The sequence below is a fragment of the Pleurodeles waltl genome, chromosome 3_1 (assembly GCF_031143425.1).
Source record: "Pleurodeles waltl isolate 20211129_DDA chromosome 3_1, aPleWal1.hap1.20221129, whole genome shotgun sequence".
Classification (NCBI taxonomy): domain Eukaryota; kingdom Metazoa; phylum Chordata; class Amphibia; order Caudata; family Salamandridae; genus Pleurodeles; species Pleurodeles waltl.
This window is the reverse complement of record NC_090440.1, coordinates 1,711,823,319-1,711,844,087: the sequence shown is the minus strand read 5'-3', so window position 1 is coordinate 1,711,844,087 and position 20,769 is coordinate 1,711,823,319. Positions and strand designations below refer to the sequence as shown.

Below are 20,769 nucleotides of genomic sequence, written 5' to 3'. Positions count from 1 at the left end.
TTCAACACTGCCCTATCCTTTAAACCACAGGTTAACTCCATCACTAAAACCTGTTTTTGGATACTGAAAACTTTGAGAGAAATATTTCCCTATTTACAAGAGAAGCTCCGAATTATGGTATCTCTTGCTCTAGTTTTCTTGAAAATAGATTACTGCAATGCCCTATTGTTTAATATTGACAAGCTGTCACTTAGCAAACTTCAACTGATCTAGAACACTGCTGCTCATTTAACACAACCTCCCATGCTCCACGTTGGCCAGCGCTACTTTGAAGCAACTACATTGGTTGCCTGTGAAGAAACGTACTGCCTTTAAGACAATTTGTTTAACACATAAAGCTCTCTATACCAGCAGCCTGGATTGTGTGAACTCAGGGCTTCGCTGGTATATTCCTAGCCGCCAGCTCAGATCTGCTGATGCCAATTTGGCCTTCGTACCACGGACTCGAAAGGCCAGATGGGGTGATAAGGCATTTTCAGTGGCTGCAGCTAAATATTGGAATATGCTCCCTCCTATGTTGAGGAAAGAATACTATCTTTTGACTTTCAGAATGAAGTTAAAAACTTGGCTCTTTCCGCAGTAACTTGGACTCGTCCATCCTTGTGGCCCGCTCACCTTTGTTCCTAGCTCTTCGATGCTTATGCTGGAATGCGCCTTATAAATACAAAAAAAAATACAAATACAACTATGCTTGTACCGCTGCCTTCACACTGGGCGTCAGTAATATTTTACATGTTCTCCAGTGTCACCCCGGAGGGAGCTATGATGTGATCTGGCCAGACATCCAGTATGGAGGACTGCACTGGGTGAACCATTTATATTATTTTAACTGCGCATATTTCAGGTCAGTTTAGCAGGTCTATCGGTAGAATAAAGATGGAAAATGTAAATCCGGAAGAAAAAAAAAACGAAGGTCGGGGCAAATCAGACAGCTTTTCTCATGGTTTCATAGAAGTGCTACTTCAAAGCCAACATGTCAGTGCTAGCTTACCAGTCGAAATTGTCTCATGTGGTCTCAATCTGAACCAAACGAATCTGTAACTCTGATCATCCAGCATGTTTTTGCAATGTATGCTGCCTTTCATTTATGTAAACAATCCTAGCATCTGGCTGTAAATAAACCAAGAACTTTGAAATTGAAGTTGGCAGCATTTATTGCGTATGTTGAAGGATTAAAGTCTGCAGCAAGGAACGCGTCTTCTGTACCAATATTTCAGGCTTTTTCTCCAGATCCCGGGTTTTCAGGGAGCACATTCAGTGCCTGTTCTCTCCACAAACAAAGGATACTAGACACTACTGCTTACAAAGTCAAAACGAGGCTGCCTCGACTCCTAAGTGCCAACTGTGGTTATGAGTTATGGGTTACCCGTGGACGAAAATAATATGAACACCAAAGACTGCTGTCAGAAAACTACGTCAACACCAGGCACCACGTTTAACAAAAGTTAATATCCATCAGTAAGTGTTTCTATGCAAGTGGATGTGTCATATATACAATTAGATTCCAATAACATTTAAAATAAAACAGCTGTGAAAACCAGAAGTGCCTAGCTTGATCTCAACAAGTTGTTAAGCACTACAAACATAACTAAATGATGCTCGTACATTCTTCGTATGTGGCAGTAACTCTGTGGCACCAACTTTGCAATCACCCTAGTCTCCGGGAATCACTATTTGATTTACCAAAAGGCAGACAGTCAACGAAATGACATGATGTATCCGAGTGCCAAAAGGTGCCTTTACAGAAAGCAGCCCAGCAGGTTTCGCCCAGTTAAATGTCGGATCAGAACCGGCTGAAACCATTTGAAGTGCAATCACACAACGTTTGTCAATTGATATTTTTGGAAATTTGAGGTTAGATGAAGTTCTCTGTCGACTTGTGCCCAGAGTCTTCCTTAGCTAACAACTGGCAGGTGGGGCCACCAAATAGACATGAAATGCATTAAAACTGGCCCATCAGAGTCAACTTTTTACCGGTGCCACTGGGATCTTAGGGTCAGATTTGGGGTACCAGACTAACTTTAAAGCCCCTTCTTTCAGAAGTGGAAAGTCAGTGTGCACATGTTTTGATGTCCCTTTCGTCCTGGAGTCTTGAGGATAGGGTCAGGGCTGTAACAGAACTCCAAACTGTGAAATCGCTGGATCTTCCAATAATGGAGCACAGTTACAGGCTACGGGCTCTGTCTGGTCAAGGGCCCTACACAGCCGATATAATGATTCTGGTATTGGAGCTGCCAGTTGCTGGGCTTCAACGCCATGCCCGGCAGACGGCAAAGTGTCCTGAGACACTAGATGCCAGCAGACGTCATGGCTACCATCTAAACATCAGAAAGGCGTTAAGTTTATACTATGTGACACAGCCACAGAGAGGGCTCAAAAAATCTTATATTGGCACTTGCTCGGTGGCAATATGTAAGCTCACCAGCCGTGATAAACATTTCACTCTGTCAACGTGCACTTCTTTTTGTCATTATCACAGTACAGATCACTGGATTAGCTCCTTCACCGCAATTTCTGCTGCTCCTCACTGGGCCTGCCATCATAGTCTTTAGGTCAGTATAATAATGTGGTCCAGAGGTTAGTCATAGTGTCTTGCTGGAGGTGTTAATGATCAGCAGACAAGTTCTTAGGGGGGAGGTAAGTCCAGTAGGTTGAGACAGAAGTCTCGAACTTGGTCAATCTATGGATAAAAGAGAAAAGTCAACAGGTACCACCACCAATGTCCTGAAAGCGCCAACCAGGTCCACATAGTTCTGCTGGGTTGTGGCTCTTTAAACTACTGGCCTCTTTGGTACAGTATATATTCAGTTACAGAAACGAGCTGGTTAGGAATACTGCTCGCCAGTACAGCCCCTTTCCAATGTTCGATGGAGTGCCAACCAAGGACACCGGCTGATTCCTGAGATTTTTCCTTCACGGCTACCGGGAATCATGGTGATGTGACAGGTCATGTACACTAGCTGGTGCTGGAGCAGGGGTCACAACGTGCCTACTTTCAACATGGGTCTCAGGTGTCAGTTACACAACTTCACCACAGATTCTCAAATGACAAGGAAGGGCCCTTTTAGGGGGGCTACATATGTTTTAACCTGGGCTATTACAGCCAAATAAACAGGATGACTCCTAGTAAAAATACTTCCATTGCCCATGCAGTCCCATCACAGCCATACCAATTACTTACTACCTGTGGATAGAAGGAGGAGCATGTTTGGGGATTCCGTGCCAAGCTGTGTTAAGCACTCTGCCAGGTTTAATTTATTCAGCAGTGGAAATATTGGTGATCGCTCGAAAACTACCATGGAAAAATTATCAGGGGTAGACAAAATACAGAGTGGTAGAGCTGAAACAGATAATTCCATACATTTGTCTGTACCCCAAAGAAGCAGCTAAATCTGACAAGGTCCATCATAGTTATAAAGCTTTATCTGTGAATAGTTATATCTTACTCCAGACTTAGATTTAAATTACGCCTGAAATTCTAGGAAATACTCATACTTACTTGGGGAAAGCATCTTTCTACTTTGGGGTAATAGTTTATAGACTTCCATTGGCTTTAAAAACTGGCAAATTGGAAGAGTGCTCAATGAATAAACTGGTCATCAAGATTAGTAAAACCACAAGACTTGTAAGAGGAGTGGAAGCGTTCTCTATCATGCAACAAACAAACTTGTACAAACTGAGTTCAACAAAGTTATGATTTTTAAATTGTATAGTGAAACAGAAGGAGTTAAAAACCACACCAATAACGAGGGTGTGAGAACAACATGTAGCAAAGCAACCAAATAATCCACAAAGTCTTCTACGCAGTTCAGTATGCATAGCAGGTAGGTAGGTATCACAGTGAAAGGCACACAAGCAAAAGTCTTGTGCAGGCGAGTTGGAAAATATGTCTGGTGCTTGGATCAAAGGTGCCTTCCGGAATAAAGAGGTAGAAAAGTGCATATCTCCAGTCTCGATGCCGAAATTTCTGGGTCACTTAGAAAAATCCCTGTTTTTAGCTGTTTGGTATTGCTATTTTTTTCTTTTTTAACTATGCACACTAGGGCAATGCTGTCCGGTCCCCAGTATATGCACTGGTGTATTTAATTTAATTATAAACAGTGACTTTGGATTGGCTCTTTACTTTTTCTTGACACTTTTTGTACTAAATCTTTTTTTAAAAAAATCATATCTCAGTTCCCCTAATTAAATTGTAATCATTTTTGAGTATTTTCTTTAATTAAAAAGTCTTTATTTTTAGAATGTGGTTGTGTTATTTTATTGTGTTGTGTTCTGACGTTTTCATTGCTTTGGTACTGCTAAATACTTTATAGACTTCTCCTTAAATTAAGCCTGTTTACTCTGTGTCTTAGTAAACACGGATTGAGCCCAGATTTATTGAACTTGTGAGTTGCAGCTGACAAGATTTTGGATTTATCACTCCCATCCTTCCCAAATAATAAACCATTTTGATACAGTTTAAGCAAGAACAGGTGAGATGTGTCCAAAAATGGAGCAGATGGCATGTAATGAGAATGCACAGAACATCTAAGTGCTCATTGCAGAGGAACTGGATCGGAATGGGACAGATGGACCTTATGGCTATAGACGCACCATGTGTTAAAGCACAAGACGTAAGGAACCTACTAAATACCTTTGAAACTGGCACAAGAAACTGTGGAAAACACAAAGGTGGAATTCGTAGCCCAGTCTCAACCACTGGCAATCACTTGCAGCTGCATTCCAGTCCATTGTTTTTCACCCGCTACCTCAAACAGAGGCAAGGCTAGTCAAAGCAACCTTGGTCCTGTATCACTGCAGCAGCTCACTCCAAACTGCCATTAACCTGTTTCATAGTGCCTCTCCTCAACATTTTCTAACATTCCTCGAGTTTATCTCCAAGTGATTCTGACAATCACTGAGGTGCTCTGTAAATTTTGTGAGGTTCGCTCGCAGAGCATTAGGGTCAGCTGGCTTGAAAGAGAACACAAAATGTGCTTTCATCCATAGTTGAGGGTGGCGTGTGATCCTCATACCAAGCTACGTGGTGAATGATCTTGTTTCAGGGGCAAATGCCATATTACCTGTACACATAATGCCTGCAGGCCTCTACCCTGTAAACTATGTGCAGCCCTCCCAAAATGGGGGTCCTTCCTTTACCCCTGGGTTGTAATGTTATCTGCTGTAAAGGCCATGTTGCATGTGTGGTGTACAACCGAGCAGGAGCAGAGGTGTCCGATAGAGGTAACTGTGAGTGCCTGCTCCACACTGTGATTACTCTCCAGGTTGCCTTTCTCCTTTCTCTGTGTGATCCTTTGCATGCCTATAGTGGTGGGGACATTGACATAAAACACTCTAGGTGTGTGCTGGGCTGGGAGAATACAAACATTCGTGTCACCCAGTTTTTGTATTCCAGAGTGTTTCCTTACTATTTTGTGTTGGATGGCACCTAACCACCTAAGGCCAACAGCAGATAATTGTTTCTCTGCGTCTAAAAAAAAAAAAACATAGGAAGCTGCACTGTGCCTCGATTGGCAATCACATTTTAAATGAATTATGTGCTGCCTCCTGTCTATAAGCAGGGGAAATAGTGGCCGTATCCAATGCTTTTACTTGTTATAGACTTCAGAAAGACTATGCCTCAGTCCGGAGAGGTGTATAACAGGTCCTGCTTACTCCCTTTTCCCTCAAATGAAGGAAAGACCCAGGGATTTAGAGATGCTTCTTGCAATCTTGGTAAAATAAGGTGCACTGCCTAGTGTGGAGAGAAACACAGTACGGCATGGAAGTCAAAGAGCAAGGCCAGCTGTCTAGAGCCTCCTTATATAAAGAGGTGAACAACAACCAAGAAGCCACATGGACCTTGCATTTCAGTTAGCAAGGACTGGGCCAAAAAGGAGCTGTGTCTGCCAGTGTCGAGGAGTAGAGAAACTCTACTGGATTATGAGTGTGGCGAGACTGCATTATCCCCGATACACCTGGCACCATTCACAGCTTTTGGGGTGTTTTTTTTTTTTTTCTCTTGACCGCAAGCCTGTAGTAGTATGTCATGGCATGCAGCCATCAACTGGTTTCTGGGGAAGTCTTAGTGATAGCTCTGGCCTAAACAGTTTAAGATATACAAGTATTTTAAGCTGCAGTGGGATTCTACCCTATACCCCATAACCGCCAAGAGATTCAGTTGTTGCTCCGGTCCCAGGGGTGTGCCTGCTAACCAAATATCTTGATCACAACTGAACTGTTTCTATACACGAGCCTGGAGTCTGGTACTCCCTTTGGATATACTTTGGGTTTTCAGTCATTATAGAGTGGGTGTCCCATACATTGACTTGAAACCACATGAACATCATCACTGATCTTGAACTTTATCACAATAAGGATACTGACCATAACACGCCTCATACTCCTAATAACTGGATACCAAGACTTGTTTTAATTTGCCATTGGCTCAGTTCACAACATATTGGACTTGGGTGGGATGACATTCATGTGTGTTTGGTGGGTGTCTGCATTTTCCTGGGTGTGTTGGTTGGATAAATCACCCACAGGTACCATATCCACCAAGTTGCCCAACCTTGTCCTGAGAACTGGGTCAACTAGGACATTTTTGCTTAGTCAATTTGATACATCATAGCATTGTCATTGGTACTTCTACCAGAATAGAAATAATAGTAAACCCCAGAACTGAACAAGTTCACCAAGTCCACCTATACCGCTTTGTATAAACATTAGCTGCAACATCCTATTTTAATGTATATATGCTTATTCTATAAGTGGTGTAATGGCATTTAAAGGTCTGGTTTTGCTCAGGAGGTACCAAGAGCTTCTGTTGTTTTGTGCACCATTATTTTAACTGTCCTGCATTTGCTAGCAATAACCTAGAGTCTGACAGGACATGGAGTTTGTAGAGATAATTGCGTTCTATATTATCTGAGTTCCAAACCCTCTATAATCTTGACTACACCAGGACTGCTCAACTTCTTAAACTTAAGAGTGTCTAGTGTTCAAATTGGGTATCTGGGTTTTTCTGTGAAAGTGCAGTTTTACTTGAGGTAAGGAGACCCAAGAGAAATCACAGTAATCTCTCCGGATTCTGACGAGAAACCAGTGAATGTCTCAGAGAAAAGGCCTCACTGTTTCCAATGAACTTAGAGTGAATCCATATTTAAGTTAGGGCAAAAGCATGATGCCCCCATCCCATACCAAACTAGAGAAAAACACTCCACAACTGAGGAAAACTTTTAGGTGGTGTTTTAATAAACTGAAGTGCTTCTGTATTCTAAGAACACTGGGGCCCATTTACAAACTGTGTTATGCAGTTCACTTAATAGTACTACAGTATTACTACTAACGTGCTACAAAATGCTACTCATACGCCTATGTGAGGATGGCTGTCTCCATCTCTCCTGTCTTATGAGCAGAGATCCCTACCTCAACAGCAAAATTCTCTGGAAACGTACCTGTACATTTTAGTAGTAAATGTGAGCGGGACAATGGGGAATGGCTGGAAAATACTTATTACTAATGTGGAGGGAGTAAAGGGAGGAGTAAGGAGGTGTTTAGGGAGAGTTAGGGAGGGTTATCCACCCCCCTAGAAAAGAGTAAGCCCATTGCTGTTCCCAAACTGTCCTTCTGTAGTTGCCACTGCCAAAAAGGAAGCAAGACCGTCATAAGTGTTCTCCAGCTCAGAGCCGGAGTAAGCACTCCGCAACTAAGTTAATGTACTTAAGTGCTTAGGTTTTCAAAGTAATTTATACTTAATAGTATTACAATATTACTACTAACGTATTCCACAATGCAATTCACATACCTACATTTAGAGGTCTACACCTCTGTCTCACCTTTATTTCATGTGTGGTGATCCCTGCCCTGAGTGCAGATATGTCTGCAAACGTAACTATACATTTGAATGGATGGACAATGGGGACCATTTACTACCAAAGGGTGGAGGTAAAGGGGGAGTAAAAGGGGGTGTTAGGACAGGGCTTCCACCCACCCACAAAACAGTAATCCCACTGCTATTCACAAACTTCCCTTCTATAGTTACTACAGCCAAAAAGGACTGAAAACAGTTGTAAGTGTACTCCAGCTCAGAGCTGGAATACGCACTCCACAACTGAGGAAGGCTTTTAGGTGGTGTTTATTGAACTGAAGTGCTTCTGTTTCCAAAGTACTTTGGGTCCCATTCACAAACTGCATTATGCAAAACACTTAACAGTACTAGAATATTACTACCAATATACTACAAAATGTCATTCACATACATATGTGTGGAGGCATATGATCCCGCCTCTCCTTGTATGTGCAGAGATCTCTGCAAACATAAATATACATTTTAGTAGTAAATGTGGGAGAGACAGAGGGGAGTGGTTGGAAAACAAAGAATACTTACTACTAAAGGGGAGGGGATAAGGGAGGAGTAATGAGGGGTTTAGGTAAGCACATACACCCATCCACAAAATAGTAAGCCGACCGCTATTCCCATACTGTCCTTCTATTGTTACTACAGCCAAAAATGGCCGAAAACGAATGTAAGTGTACTCCGGGTCAGATCTAGAGTAAGTCTATCATCACTTGTAGCCAACTACTAGTAATGCAAATCCTTCCCCTAGAAAATCATGGAGGTAGGGACTTAAAATAAAACCCCATAGGGAATAATGGTAAAAATAAATGAAAGTATTCAAACAAATTGAAAATACAAATACATGTAATTTAATATCATAAATAAGACAATTATTTAAAATAAAATAAAGCCAGTTTTCAATTTAAAACTTCAGCTAAAATTAAATTACAAAAATAACTAAATCACTATTAATTAGTTATATACATCACTTAATTCTAGTACTTTTGGTGCAATTTATTTTCCTAAACTTCAGAAAAATGTTATTTTAATTTAATACAAAGTAATTTTTAACTTAGATGTGTTATTAATGCTGTAGCATTTTTACATTGTATATTTAAAATACATATATGTGAGTTAATATTTATATTTAAGATTTAAAAATATTTTTCCCAATTTGGTGTTTTTACTGACTCTACCCACTATTTCAAGGGGTGGGGACATGTAAGTCTACATTTTGGAGTCATTTACACTAATAAGTGTTCAACAGCCAAAAGTAGTAAAGCTACTCAAAAGTATGAGTGTAAATGTACATATGTAGAATTACCTTTGTGAATATATATATATATATATATATATATATATATAAATATATATATATAAAAAATATACACAGCCACTGTGAAGCCCAGGTTTTCAGGGATCAAAGGCTTCCCTGCCAACTGGAATGCAACCAGCAGAACTTCATCATGATAGCTGAGCTGCAAAGAGGAAAGACTTGCAAGACCTCTTAAGCTAAACAAAGCTTACCTGTCATCCGGCTGAGAACTGTGTGGGTACTTTTCTAGGGTGTGTGCTTTGTTTCAGTTTATATAAATATCCAGACTGCCAGCACATATACTACACGTTCTGTAGCTGAAGCAGACAGACCAGCGGCCTACTTTTAAGTGGAGTGTTTACACCAGTGGAGCCTGCTTTTAATTGTGTTGCTGGTGCTCTGAGGCGGAAGTCTTGGGGAAGAGATCACGTTGTAGCCAGATATACAAAAGGGCTACATTGAAGGGCCCTCTACTTTCTAGTTAGTGAAATTGAAATGCCCTTACCATTAATATCTAAACGAAACAATTATACCACAAAATAAGTCTGAAAACAGACCCAGAGGCAGGCACTTTTCTGTCACACCATAGTTCAATAACACTTAGTATATAATCACATGACAGTCAAGAAAGGGGTTGGGTAATAAGCAGCGAGAGAGGAGGGAGAGAATACAGAGATGCACATGAAAAAGGAGTCCGAGCAAACCACACAGAGACAAGTAGCAAGGTGTGAATATAATAATCAGAAAGGCCTCATATACATAGAAGGCTTTAAGTGGGAGGTTTCAAAAGAGGCGTGGCCTATGTAAAAATGGAATGAATTAAACACCGTAACTTAATTTCTGTGATTAACATAGTGTGCCACTCAACCGGTATTTTCATACCCCTATAAGCGTTCTGTTATTGCATTACGAGATATATATATATATATATATATATATATATATATATATATATATATATATGTAACACATAAACTGGCATACAACTAGAACCAGCCAGGAGTATTGGCTCCGTCAATGAGTGTTAGCTGTTTAAGATAAAGCACTAAACAATACTAATATGCTACACAGAAAAGAAAAAAAAAATACAAAAAACAACTTCCTGGCAATAGCTAACACTCTTAGAGAATGCACCATTAAACGAAATCTGGTGAAATATAAATTGGAACTACCTCGCTGACACGGATTACCTTAACGTTTATTTATATTCTATGTTCAATAAGCAATAAGGCTAAAGACAATGGTATACGACCCGACAGGGATCTAATAGGGACCTAACTCAATGTCCGTTTTTAATTACTACCGGGTCTGGGACCCGGGTGGACCCAGCCCTCTTAAAGCCCTAATTACACAACTCGATGTCATGAAATAATGTCTGAAAAACCTCACGGCATATCATTATCAGGCCCATGAAACCCTCCTATGTAGGAAACGCTAAGCCCGACAGGGGCATTCCCTCAAAGGTACTGTGGCCAGTTTGAAAATGGCGAAAAGCAAACATGTTTTAGTAAATATTAACAGATCGTCCTGTCGCCAAAGTGAGTGGAAGTCAAAATGGTGAAATGATGGATCGCCCAAACCAGGATTCCAGCAAGACCTACAACAAGAGACAGTTGTTTCCAGCAGGCTGCTGCTACACGTGCCTTAACCCACCCAGCTATCGTACCAGTGAGGTAGGATTTCACAGACTGGCACCCCTTGAACAAACAGAAGGAAGACACCATAAGAGGCTCTCCCAGTGCTGCAAAAGAGGCATCCCAGCATGACTGTCAAGTGGCACTTTGTCATGAAGGTGACTTTGACTCAGTTTTTTTTTTTCAGGCAACAACATGAACAGTGCTGGGACATAAAGTGCCACTGTTCACACAGCCTGCGGGCTCCATGTACTGGTTGAAAATACAGGGCTGACTGAAACAGTCACATTCAAGAAGAGCTGAGCAACACCAATTGACTCATACAGTCCAACAGAAATACGACGGCACTGCAAAGTTCCTTCGACAGAAGCCGTCGAGAGGCCCCAAGTGGCTCATGACACCCTCAGCTTGTGATCCCAGCTTTTCAGCCTGTAAACTTTTTTAACGCTGGAATAATAGGGGGAACTAAACTACAAGTGACAGGAAGCAAACACTACTATAAAAGCAAGGACAGTCTGGAAGTGGCAGATGAAGCGAGGCACTTGACCGCCTTGCTCCGTAACTACAAGAAAATCTCCGTCCGACCATCCCTAAGTAACAACCCTCAGCCTCCGGTATAACAGGAAAATCACCCTAACCACCACAAGAGAGAACTCTTAGTACAGTAAGAATAACGTACTTGGCATCATGGGAGAGACACCCGCAGCACTAGAAGGCTGCCCACAGCAACACTAGGAGAGAGAGCCTCGGCAGCAACAAAAGGATACCCTTAGCACTGCAGGAAATCCGTCCTCAGCAAGCAGAAGCAGCCCCAGCACTACAAGAGAGACGGCATCGGCAAAACTACAGCAGAAGCATGAGGCACAATGAGGGCCTCTCGGGACACTACAGGACAGCGGCCACACTTAAGAAGAGACACACAGGCCCAAAAAGAGACAGTCTCTGCAATACTACAGATGAGACTGCCGCTGCATCACAACAGGAGAGACAGACTCAGTACCAAAACAGGAATGCTACCCTTAGCCCTGCAAGACTAGAGCCTTGGCACTACAGGAAGTGCACACTCGTCGCTACACACTGTCACGCTATTAGATGAACAGCCACAGAAACGCTTCAAGGGAGACTACCTGCAGTTAGGGAGCCTCAACACCACGAACGAGAGCACCCCCAGCAGTACAGAAGAGACGCCGTCTCCTCTACAAGGGACACCCTTGCATTAAGAAGAAGACAGCGTCACCACTACAAGGGACACCCTTGACATTAAGACACACAACACTAAAAAGGGACACCATTGGTGTTACAGAAGGGGTGACGGTGGTCTCTTCGCAGAGAAGCCCTAGACACACTTGATAATGTAAGAGAGCCGTCTCCTCGCAAGCCCCTTGCATTCTCCCGGACGACAGCAGATGTGGCCCCCTTCCTTCCTTACCAGGCTCTGGGCCTCGGGGCTCAGGCAGTTCTCCATTTCCTCCATGGTGGCCTCCACTAATGCTCCAAGTTAAGCCTCCCGTGGCTGCGTCCCAGTGCCGGGCAGGCAAGTTTCCGCTGTCTCGCCGCCGCCTCTGTCACCGGCGATCCAGGGCCTACGGCCCGTCTTGACCCGGGCGACCTTCGGGGCAGCCCCAGCGCCTCCCTGGACGTAGAACCGGTTGCACAGGTGCGGCCCTGCAAGGCCCTCGGCGCGGCGGCGGAGCACCTGCTTGGAGTCGGAAGGTACACACAGCGTGGCGCGCTTCCCCCAGCGGCGGGAGGTCTGCAGGGGGAGACCGCGCTCCTCAGAGCCCGGGGCCGCGGATGGCCTAGGGGGCTGCGCCGCACACCGAGCTCGCTGTCGTCATGGGGACGCCCCGTCACCTTCCTGCGGGCTCCTCAGACCGGGGCAGCGCCCGACTCGAGCACTCCAGAGCCGGCCGGTGTGTGCCAGGACGCCTGACTCACCGGGAGGGCGCGGCTCTGCCCGGCTCCACCTCTCTCTCCCTCTCCCTCTCAAGCTCTCTCACCGCTCGGGCACTAACTAATCGGTATAACAAGTTGGACAAGTGGAGCCAAATTTAGATAACATGTGAACGAGAAAAAAAACACAACACATAACTTGCTGTGGCTCCCTTTATATATTGGGTGGAGACAGCTCTACATAGGAATACGTAGGTTTGTATATATCAATGTTATACTACGTTTGTGGCAAAGTGGACAGGCGTGACATATTTAGTGTAGTTCCAGATGGCTACAGTTAAGTTGTTTGGAAAATGTTTCCCTAATAAATGAACCTGGGACAGAGAAGCAGCTCAATAATCATCTAGGTAAAGGGCGCACCTCATTTGTGCCAGTTTAATGCTTGAATACAGCGAACAGTAACTGAAAAGTGACTAACTGATCGTTGTGAAGTCTCTACAACGGTCCCATGTAGTTGTACTTTTTGTAACTCTTCATCTCTTTAAGCTAAAAACAATCGTTTACCTTAAATATGCAATTTATGGAAAGGATGATGGTTTGTGTGGCAAGTGTGTTAGGTCCATAATTAGGCAGAAAACATCATGGTTGCATAACTGAATACTTCCAGTAGCTTCCATTATACTCCCAATGGGTGGTAAGCTGCATTACCTATACGAACGTGTTTAATTTCCTTATTACGCATATTTGTGCTATCTCTCCTGTTCTTAATTTATTACAGTTTATGTATTATGTGCCAATCACTTCTGTTAAAGCAAGAGAGTTAAAATCAGCTCTCACAGGACTATCTTTTCAGATCCCGTTTTCCAGAATAGTCTCTTGCGGCACATTCAGTCATTAGCTGATAGTGGGATACGTATGCTAGAATGTTTATTTATTGCACTGTTAGACTTCTGCACAAGTCAGCAGGAATCTATTATCATGTTAATTACAATGTCTTAATTCAAACTGTTTCAAATGTGTTGGAACTAAGGGCCAGATGTAGCAAAGGTTTTTACCCATTCTGTATCTATGGGAAAAAGTCTTCGTACATATGGCCCTAAATTACGAGGTGAAATTGAATCTTAAGTAATTCCAGTTATTTTGCATCTCAGTGCAAACTAACTCTTACACCAAAGACAGTAAGTGACCATTTGGGTCATGAGACCCTGTGGTAGGGATGAAATTGGTGCAAACTTTATTTGTACTGTTTTTGAACTAGTACCTCCTAGGAACTGAAAATAAATTACATTTGTCTCAATTTTTCCCCAAGCGCTTATGACCAAATATTATCTAATGGAAACTACCCAGATGAGTTACAGATGAGATAACAACAAGTACAAAACGGGCACAAAAACAATTAACACTATTTGTTAACATGTTTGTGATACATAGGCAGGGCCACCTCGAATTATGTGCTTTTGTAGCAGCAGTGCTTTCCACATAATTCTGAATTTGCCACATAATCAATGTTCTGCTGCAGATTTTAAGAAAAAATGTTTCTAACTCAAAAGGATCGAAAGTTACTAAAGCATGGCGTCATGTTGCTCCTAAGTGGAAGACCGTTTGCAAAGTGCAAAGGTTGACTGGTCCTCTCTCTGTTGCTTATAGCTGTATTTCAGTGTAAAACTGCTACTAATGGGGTGAATCTCTGTAAAAATCTCAAAAATAAGGAAATATTATCACAAAATGTGGCGCATTTCACTGCATAATTTGCCTTTTTTTGCTACATAATTTAGTCAACCCTGCTGCACAATTTGGTTCACTCCTGACGCATAATTCTAGTGGCCCTGAATATAGGTCATAAAAATGCACCAGGGGCCTATTGCATTTTTTATGATGCAGAATCTTGTACCCAATAATACTCAGATCAAATGACTGCCAGTAATGTAAAGTAGTTATCATCATTGTAAGAAAATAAGTATTCCTTAAAGCAGGAGCACAAACATCCTTCATGCATACAACAGGTACTCCACGGGCAGCAGCAATCAAGTTACCTTCCTCAAGAGAACAAGAACAGCAAAGCAGAAGTAGTGCATGCTTCCGTCAAACACATATCTGGTACACCTTGAGCAGTAGCAAGAAATCCTCTTCCACAAACCATGCAATGGCACTGCAAAGTGGCCTTATCGCAACAAATCAGCTACAGAGCAATAGCAATGCACAGTTCCCCTACCCACAGAAAAGACACAGTCAGCATCAGCAGTACCAACATCTGTCCCTCACAGAATGCATGGCATAGGAATCAGCTTTCAAAGCTTCTTTCCTTTCACAACATTCAGCAGCACGAGCTTCCTTCCCTCACAGAAAAAGTACAGCATAGGAATCTGCAACACAAGCTCTCTTCCTTCTTATAAAAGGTACAGCATGCATATCAGCAGTGTGGGAGTCTCTCCCTCACAGAACTGGTGCAACATTGTAACAACAAGCATATGCTAAGTGCTAATATGTACTGGGTGCAAGGTTTGTCTAATGCTATGTCTTCCCTATTGTGTCCAGTCCAGGAAATGAGAGTAACCGCCTGGAGCTCAGATCAAGCAGCAATTATTGATCAGGGATCCAGCTGGCCCCAGTAAAACATGCTGAATTTGTCCCAGTGTTATGTGCCAACACTGGGACACATTCTACAGTGCCCATATGTTGTCTGCTTCTGATTCAGTTGAGCAACCTGCAGGCGGGGAAGGGACTTTGTTATTTTCACTTCAAGCTAGGCTCAAAACAACGGCCTGCTTTGAAGGGCCATCAGCACTCTTTTTCTTCAAGTATCATCCTGGCTGGGCGCTATCTTGAGCCTAACACCTAGATGCCAATGCAATGAATGGAAAGAAAGACACACAACCTGTAATCACTTCAACTGCTTAGCCCCTTCGCTGCCAGGCCTTTTCCCCCTCAGGTGCCAGGCCTGTTTTCACTATTTGGGGCAGTTCTTGCTTAGGCCCGCATAACCTTTTGTCCACATAAGCTACCCACACCAAATGTGTGCCCTTTTTTCCACCATCCTATGGATTCTAGAGGTACCCAGAGTTTGTGGGTTCCCCTGGAGGAAACCAAGAAATTAGCCAAAATACAGCAAAAATGTAGTTTTTTTTTAATGGGGAAAAAAGGGCTGCAGAAGGAAGCTTGTGGTTTTTCCCTGAAAATGGCATCAACAAAAAGTTTGCAGTGCTAAAATCACAATTTCCCAGCTTTCAGGAACAGACAGACTTGAATCAGAAAATCCAATTGTTCAACACAATTCTGGCATTTTACTGGTACATACCCCATTTTTACTATTTTTTGTGCTTTCAGCCTCCTTCCAGTTTGTGAAAGAAACCAATGTAACACCAATGCAGCACCCTGGACAGCTAAACATTTCTGAAAAGTAGACAAAATTCTAAATTCAGCAAGGGGTCATTAGTGTAGATATTTCAAGGTTTTCCTACAGAAAGTAACAGCTAAAATACAAAAATATTGAAATTGAGGTGAAAAAAAGAGCTATTTCTGTCCACATTTTCTTCTGTAATTTCCAACTATGGCAGATTTTTTAAAGCAATATACTGTTACGTCTGCTGGACTCTTCTGGTTGCGGGGATATATATGGTTTGAAGGTTCATCAAGAACCCTACGTACCCAGAGTCAATAAAGGAGCTACACCTTGCAATGGGTTTTCATTGTATACCGGGTTTACAGCAATTCATTTGGTGAAATATAAAGAGTGAAAAACAGGGATCAAGGAAATCTTTGTATTTCCAAAATGGGCACAAGATAAGGTGTTGAGAGGCAGTGGTTATTTGCACATCTCTGAGTGCCGGGGTCCCCATATTAGCATGTGAATTTCAGGGCATTTCTCAAATAGACATCTTTTTTACACACTGTCTTACATTTGGAAGGAATAAATGTAGAGAAACACAAGGGGCAATAACACTTGTTGCACTATTCTGTGTTTCCCCAAGTCTCCTGATAACACTTGTGTGGGTAGGCCTAGTGCCTGCGACAGGAAACGCAACATGGACACATCACATTTTTACATTGAAATCTGACATGTTTTTTGGAAACTGCCTAGCTCTAAATTTTGGCCTCTAGCTCAGCTGGCACCTAGGGAAACCTACCAAACCTGTATATTGTTTAAACCTAGACACCTAGGGGAATTCAGAATGGGGTGACTTGTGGGGCTCTCAGCAGCTTCTGTTACCAGAATCCTTTGCAAACCTCAAAATTTGGCCCAAAAAAACATTTTTTCCTCACATTTTGGTGATAGAAAGTTTAGGAATTTGAGAGGAGCCACAACTTTCCTTACACCCAGCATTCCCCCAAGTCTCCCGATAAAAATGGTACCTCACTGGTGGGGGTAGGCCTTGTGCCCGCGACAGGAAATGCCCCAAACCGCAACATAGATACATCACATTTTTACATTGACAACTGACATGTTTTTTGGAAAGTGCCTAGCTGTGGATTTTGGTCTCTACTTCAGCCGGCACCTAGGAAAACCTACCAAACCTGTGTATTTTTTTTAAACGAGACACCAAGGGGCACCCAGGATGGGGTAACTTGTGGCTCTCTCACCAGGTTCTGTTACCCAGAATCCTTTGCAAACCTCAAAATTTGTCCAAAATAAACACCCTTTCCTCACATTTCAGTGCTAGAAAGTTCTGGAATCTGAGAGGAGCCACAAATTTGCTTCCACCCAGCATTTCCCTATGTCGCCTGATAAAAATGGTACCTCACTTGTGTGGGTAGGCCTAGTGCCCGTGACAGGAAATGACCAAAACACAACATGTACACATCACATTTTCCCAAAGAAAACTGACCTGTTTTTTGCAAAGTGGCTAGCTGCGGATTTTGGTCTCTAGCTCATCCAGCACCTAGGAAAACCTAGCAAATCTGGACATTTCCAAAACTAGACACCTAGGGGAATCCAGAACGGGGTAACTTGTGGCGCTCTCACCAGGTTCTATTACCCAGAATCCTTAGCAAACCTCAAAATTTGGCAAACAAACACTTTTTCCTCACATTTCGGTGCTGTAAAGTTCTGGAATCTGAGGTGAGCCACAAACTTTCTTCCACCTAGCTTTCCCCCAGGTCTCCCGATAAAAATGGTACCTTACTTGTGTGGGCAGGCCTAGAGCCCGCAACAGGAAATGCCCCAAAACACTAGGTGGACACATCAAAATTATCAAACACAAAACCACCTGTTTTTGCAGGGGATTGGGGGGGGGGAGGGTTGGAGGGGACAGTTCTATGCACCTGCATTTTTGGTTCTGGGCTCAGCAGCCATCTAGGGAAACCTATCAAACCCAGACATTTCTAAAAACTAGACACCCGAGGGAGTCCAGGGAGATGTGACTTGCGTGGTTCCCCCAGTGTTTTCTTACCCAGAATCCTCAGAAAACCTCATATTTAGCTAAATAAATCAAATTTTCCCCACATTTCTGTGTGGTATCACCACATCGGCACAAATTCCCTATCACCCAACATTCCCCTCAGTCTCCCGATAAAAATGATACCTTACTTGTGTAGGTGGGCCAAGTGCCTGTGACAGGGAAGAGCCAAAAACATGTCAAAATTGAGGGGGAACCAAAGCGGGTCCGAAAGGGCAGTTTGGGGAAAAAAAAATTGTTTTTAGGCTGACAAGTGGGGCAGAATTTTTATCTGTATAGATGCAACAATGCTGGGTGGTAGGAATTTTGTGGATTCCTGCAGATTCCGGAAGGTTCCATCACAAATATGTGGGGAAAATGTGTGATTTCAAGCAAAGTGGGAGGTTTGCAGGGCATTGTGGGTAAGAAAATGTTGCGGGTACATATGAAGCACACCACCCTGGACTCACCCAGATGTTTAGTTTTCAGATGTGTCTAGGTCTCGTAGATTTTTCTACATGGCAGCGTCCCAAAATCCAAAAAGTGCAGCCCTCACCATTCCAAGTGGGACGATTTTGAGAGTTAGACAAGCTCTCATGGCCCAAATGTAAAACCAAAACCCCAAATAATCAAATGTCCTCTTGCTTGCCGTTGGGATAAGATTTTTTTAGTGTGCGGGGGGAGAGCCGAAAGACTGTTACCCCCTTCAGTTGGGGTGGGGGCATAACCATGCCCATACTGGTTGGTAGCCACCACCCCACTATTTTTTTTTCTTATTTCCCTGGCATCTTGTAGGCTTTTTGCTCCCCTCCTCCCCCTCTGGGGGAGTGGATTGGGGGCAATTGCCCCATCTGTCCACCGGTGGGCATAACAACCTTGTCTACATTTATTTGTGGTGGGGGTATTGACCTAATAAAAACTGGCCGATCTGCCCCCAAGGGGGGCGGAAATGGCCTAAAAACAATTCCCCCCGCCAGGGGAGCGACCCTTGCCTAAGGGATCGCTCCCCACACATAAACAATAAAGAACATTAAAAAAAAACATCCCTGGTGTCTAGAGGTTTCTGCCCCCCCGGGGGCAGACCGGCCTAATTACAATAGGCCGATCTGCTCCCGGGGGGAGGAGAAGGCCAGAAAAGGCCTTAAAAAAATGCCCCCCAGGGGAGCGACCTGTGCTCAAGGGGTTGCTCCCTTTTTTTGTTTGTAATAAAATAACAAACTCCCTGGTGTCTACTGGGCATGTCTGCAGCCAGATCGTTCACGATCGGGCTGCAGAAATGCTCAAAGAGACATGAAAGGAAAGGAAAGGCCTTTCCTTTCATGCCTCTGCCTGTCCCCTCTTCCAGCTTTACATTTCTCTTCTGATTGCTTCCAGCGCGATAGGGGCGGGTCATGCGAAGTCACTTGGGGGGGGGGGGGATCTAGGGGTGGAAGGGTAAGCGATTTCCCATCCATCTCTGTCCATGGAAGGGGGGTGGGAGGCTCATGGGGGAGCGCTAGCCCCATGAGCCAGTCCCTGGACGTAACGGTTACGGTGCCTCAGTGCTGCAGCCAAGGACGTAACCGTTACATCCATGGCTGGGAAGGGGTTAAGAGAAACCATGGTTTGGAGGCAGGTTTTTGACTTAGTTCAACCAGCTACATAAGAGGTATGCAAGCACTGTAAGAATGTCAGATCGGTCTGGTTTGTAGCTGTAATTATCCCAAAAAACAGTTAAATAGCACTTACTAATATTTTTTCTTATAGCACAACTCATCCCAATATAGGCTGTCAAAGGGCTTTACATCACAATATATCATAGAAGTGTGTAAATCAATGTACAGGAAAAGTTACATAAAGCAATGAGAGTTAAAAAGTATAGAAGCAGAGCCACTGGAATTATGCGATTGTGCGACTGCAGCAATTTTCGCATAATTATAGATTTGCCAAATAATCCATCTTCATATTTTTTTTTGCTATTGTTTCTGGCTCAAATGGATCAAAAGTTACTTAAAATGCAACACGCATCTTGCTCCGAGCTGGAAGGCTGTTTGCAAAGCTGAACTGCTCACCTTTCTGTTGCTTATTGCTATATTTGGGTGTTAAGTTGGTACTTATGAGGTGCAACCAATGCACAGAGAGTTAAAAAACAGTGCAATAATGAAGTAATACTATTACAAAATGTGCCACATAATTTTCCTTTTTGATGCATAATTTACTCAACCCTGCCACATAATTTAGCCCTCTCCTGACTCCACTCCCTTTCCGCTGCTACATCCGGCCCCCTAATTTATGGGGGTAATATTTTCGAGTTCCAGCACTGGCTGCATGTGTTTGTGCTTTTACTTCTACTTTTCATTAATTCCTTTTCCTTCGCTCCCTCTTGCTTTCTCACTCTCTCCATCAGAGTCTGTCTCTCTCTCAACACGCATGTCGTTGTACTCTCTTCCCTAATCTGTTGCTTCTCCATTCGCCATTGGCAGAGACTTTTAGAAACACCTTTTGGGCCAGGTGAATCCATCTCACGGCCACATCACCACTGAGTGTCGTGAGTTAACTCCGGACTACATCTAGTCAGTCCATTCACCGGTCCAGTTGCCAGCCTGTGCTGCTGTGCTCCACCCAGATGTCCACCCTCCTCCGCCATGATGCATGGACTCGTCTAGATCTGTCAACCATCGCCTAATTCTCGCAGCGTGTTCTTTTAGAGAAGTGGATGGAGTCAAAGGCACAGCAACCCTCTCGCTCTTCTCT

The 20,769-nt window shown here is 43.3% G+C and overlaps 1 protein-coding gene across 29 annotated transcripts in view; it reads right to left on the bottom strand.

Moving 5' to 3' along the window:
* The window catches only part of LRRFIP1 (LRR binding FLII interacting protein 1), a 422,096-nt gene that overhangs the window by 260,389 nt on the left and 140,938 nt on the right, over window positions 1-20,769 (bottom strand). For 2 of the 29 annotated variants that reach the window (XM_069225599.1, XM_069225600.1), the window contains exon 1: window positions 12,201-12,751. The exons of 25 other annotated variants lie outside the window; for them this stretch is intronic. In XM_069225599.1, coding sequence (XP_069081700.1) covers window positions 12,201-12,245 — 45 coding nt within the window. In that variant the 5' untranslated portion in view covers window positions 12,246-12,751. Of the gene's footprint in view, window positions 1-12,200; window positions 12,754-20,769 lie in introns of those variants that run through there. 2 more of the 29 variants (XM_069225580.1, XM_069225595.1) reach the window with 2 other exon arrangements.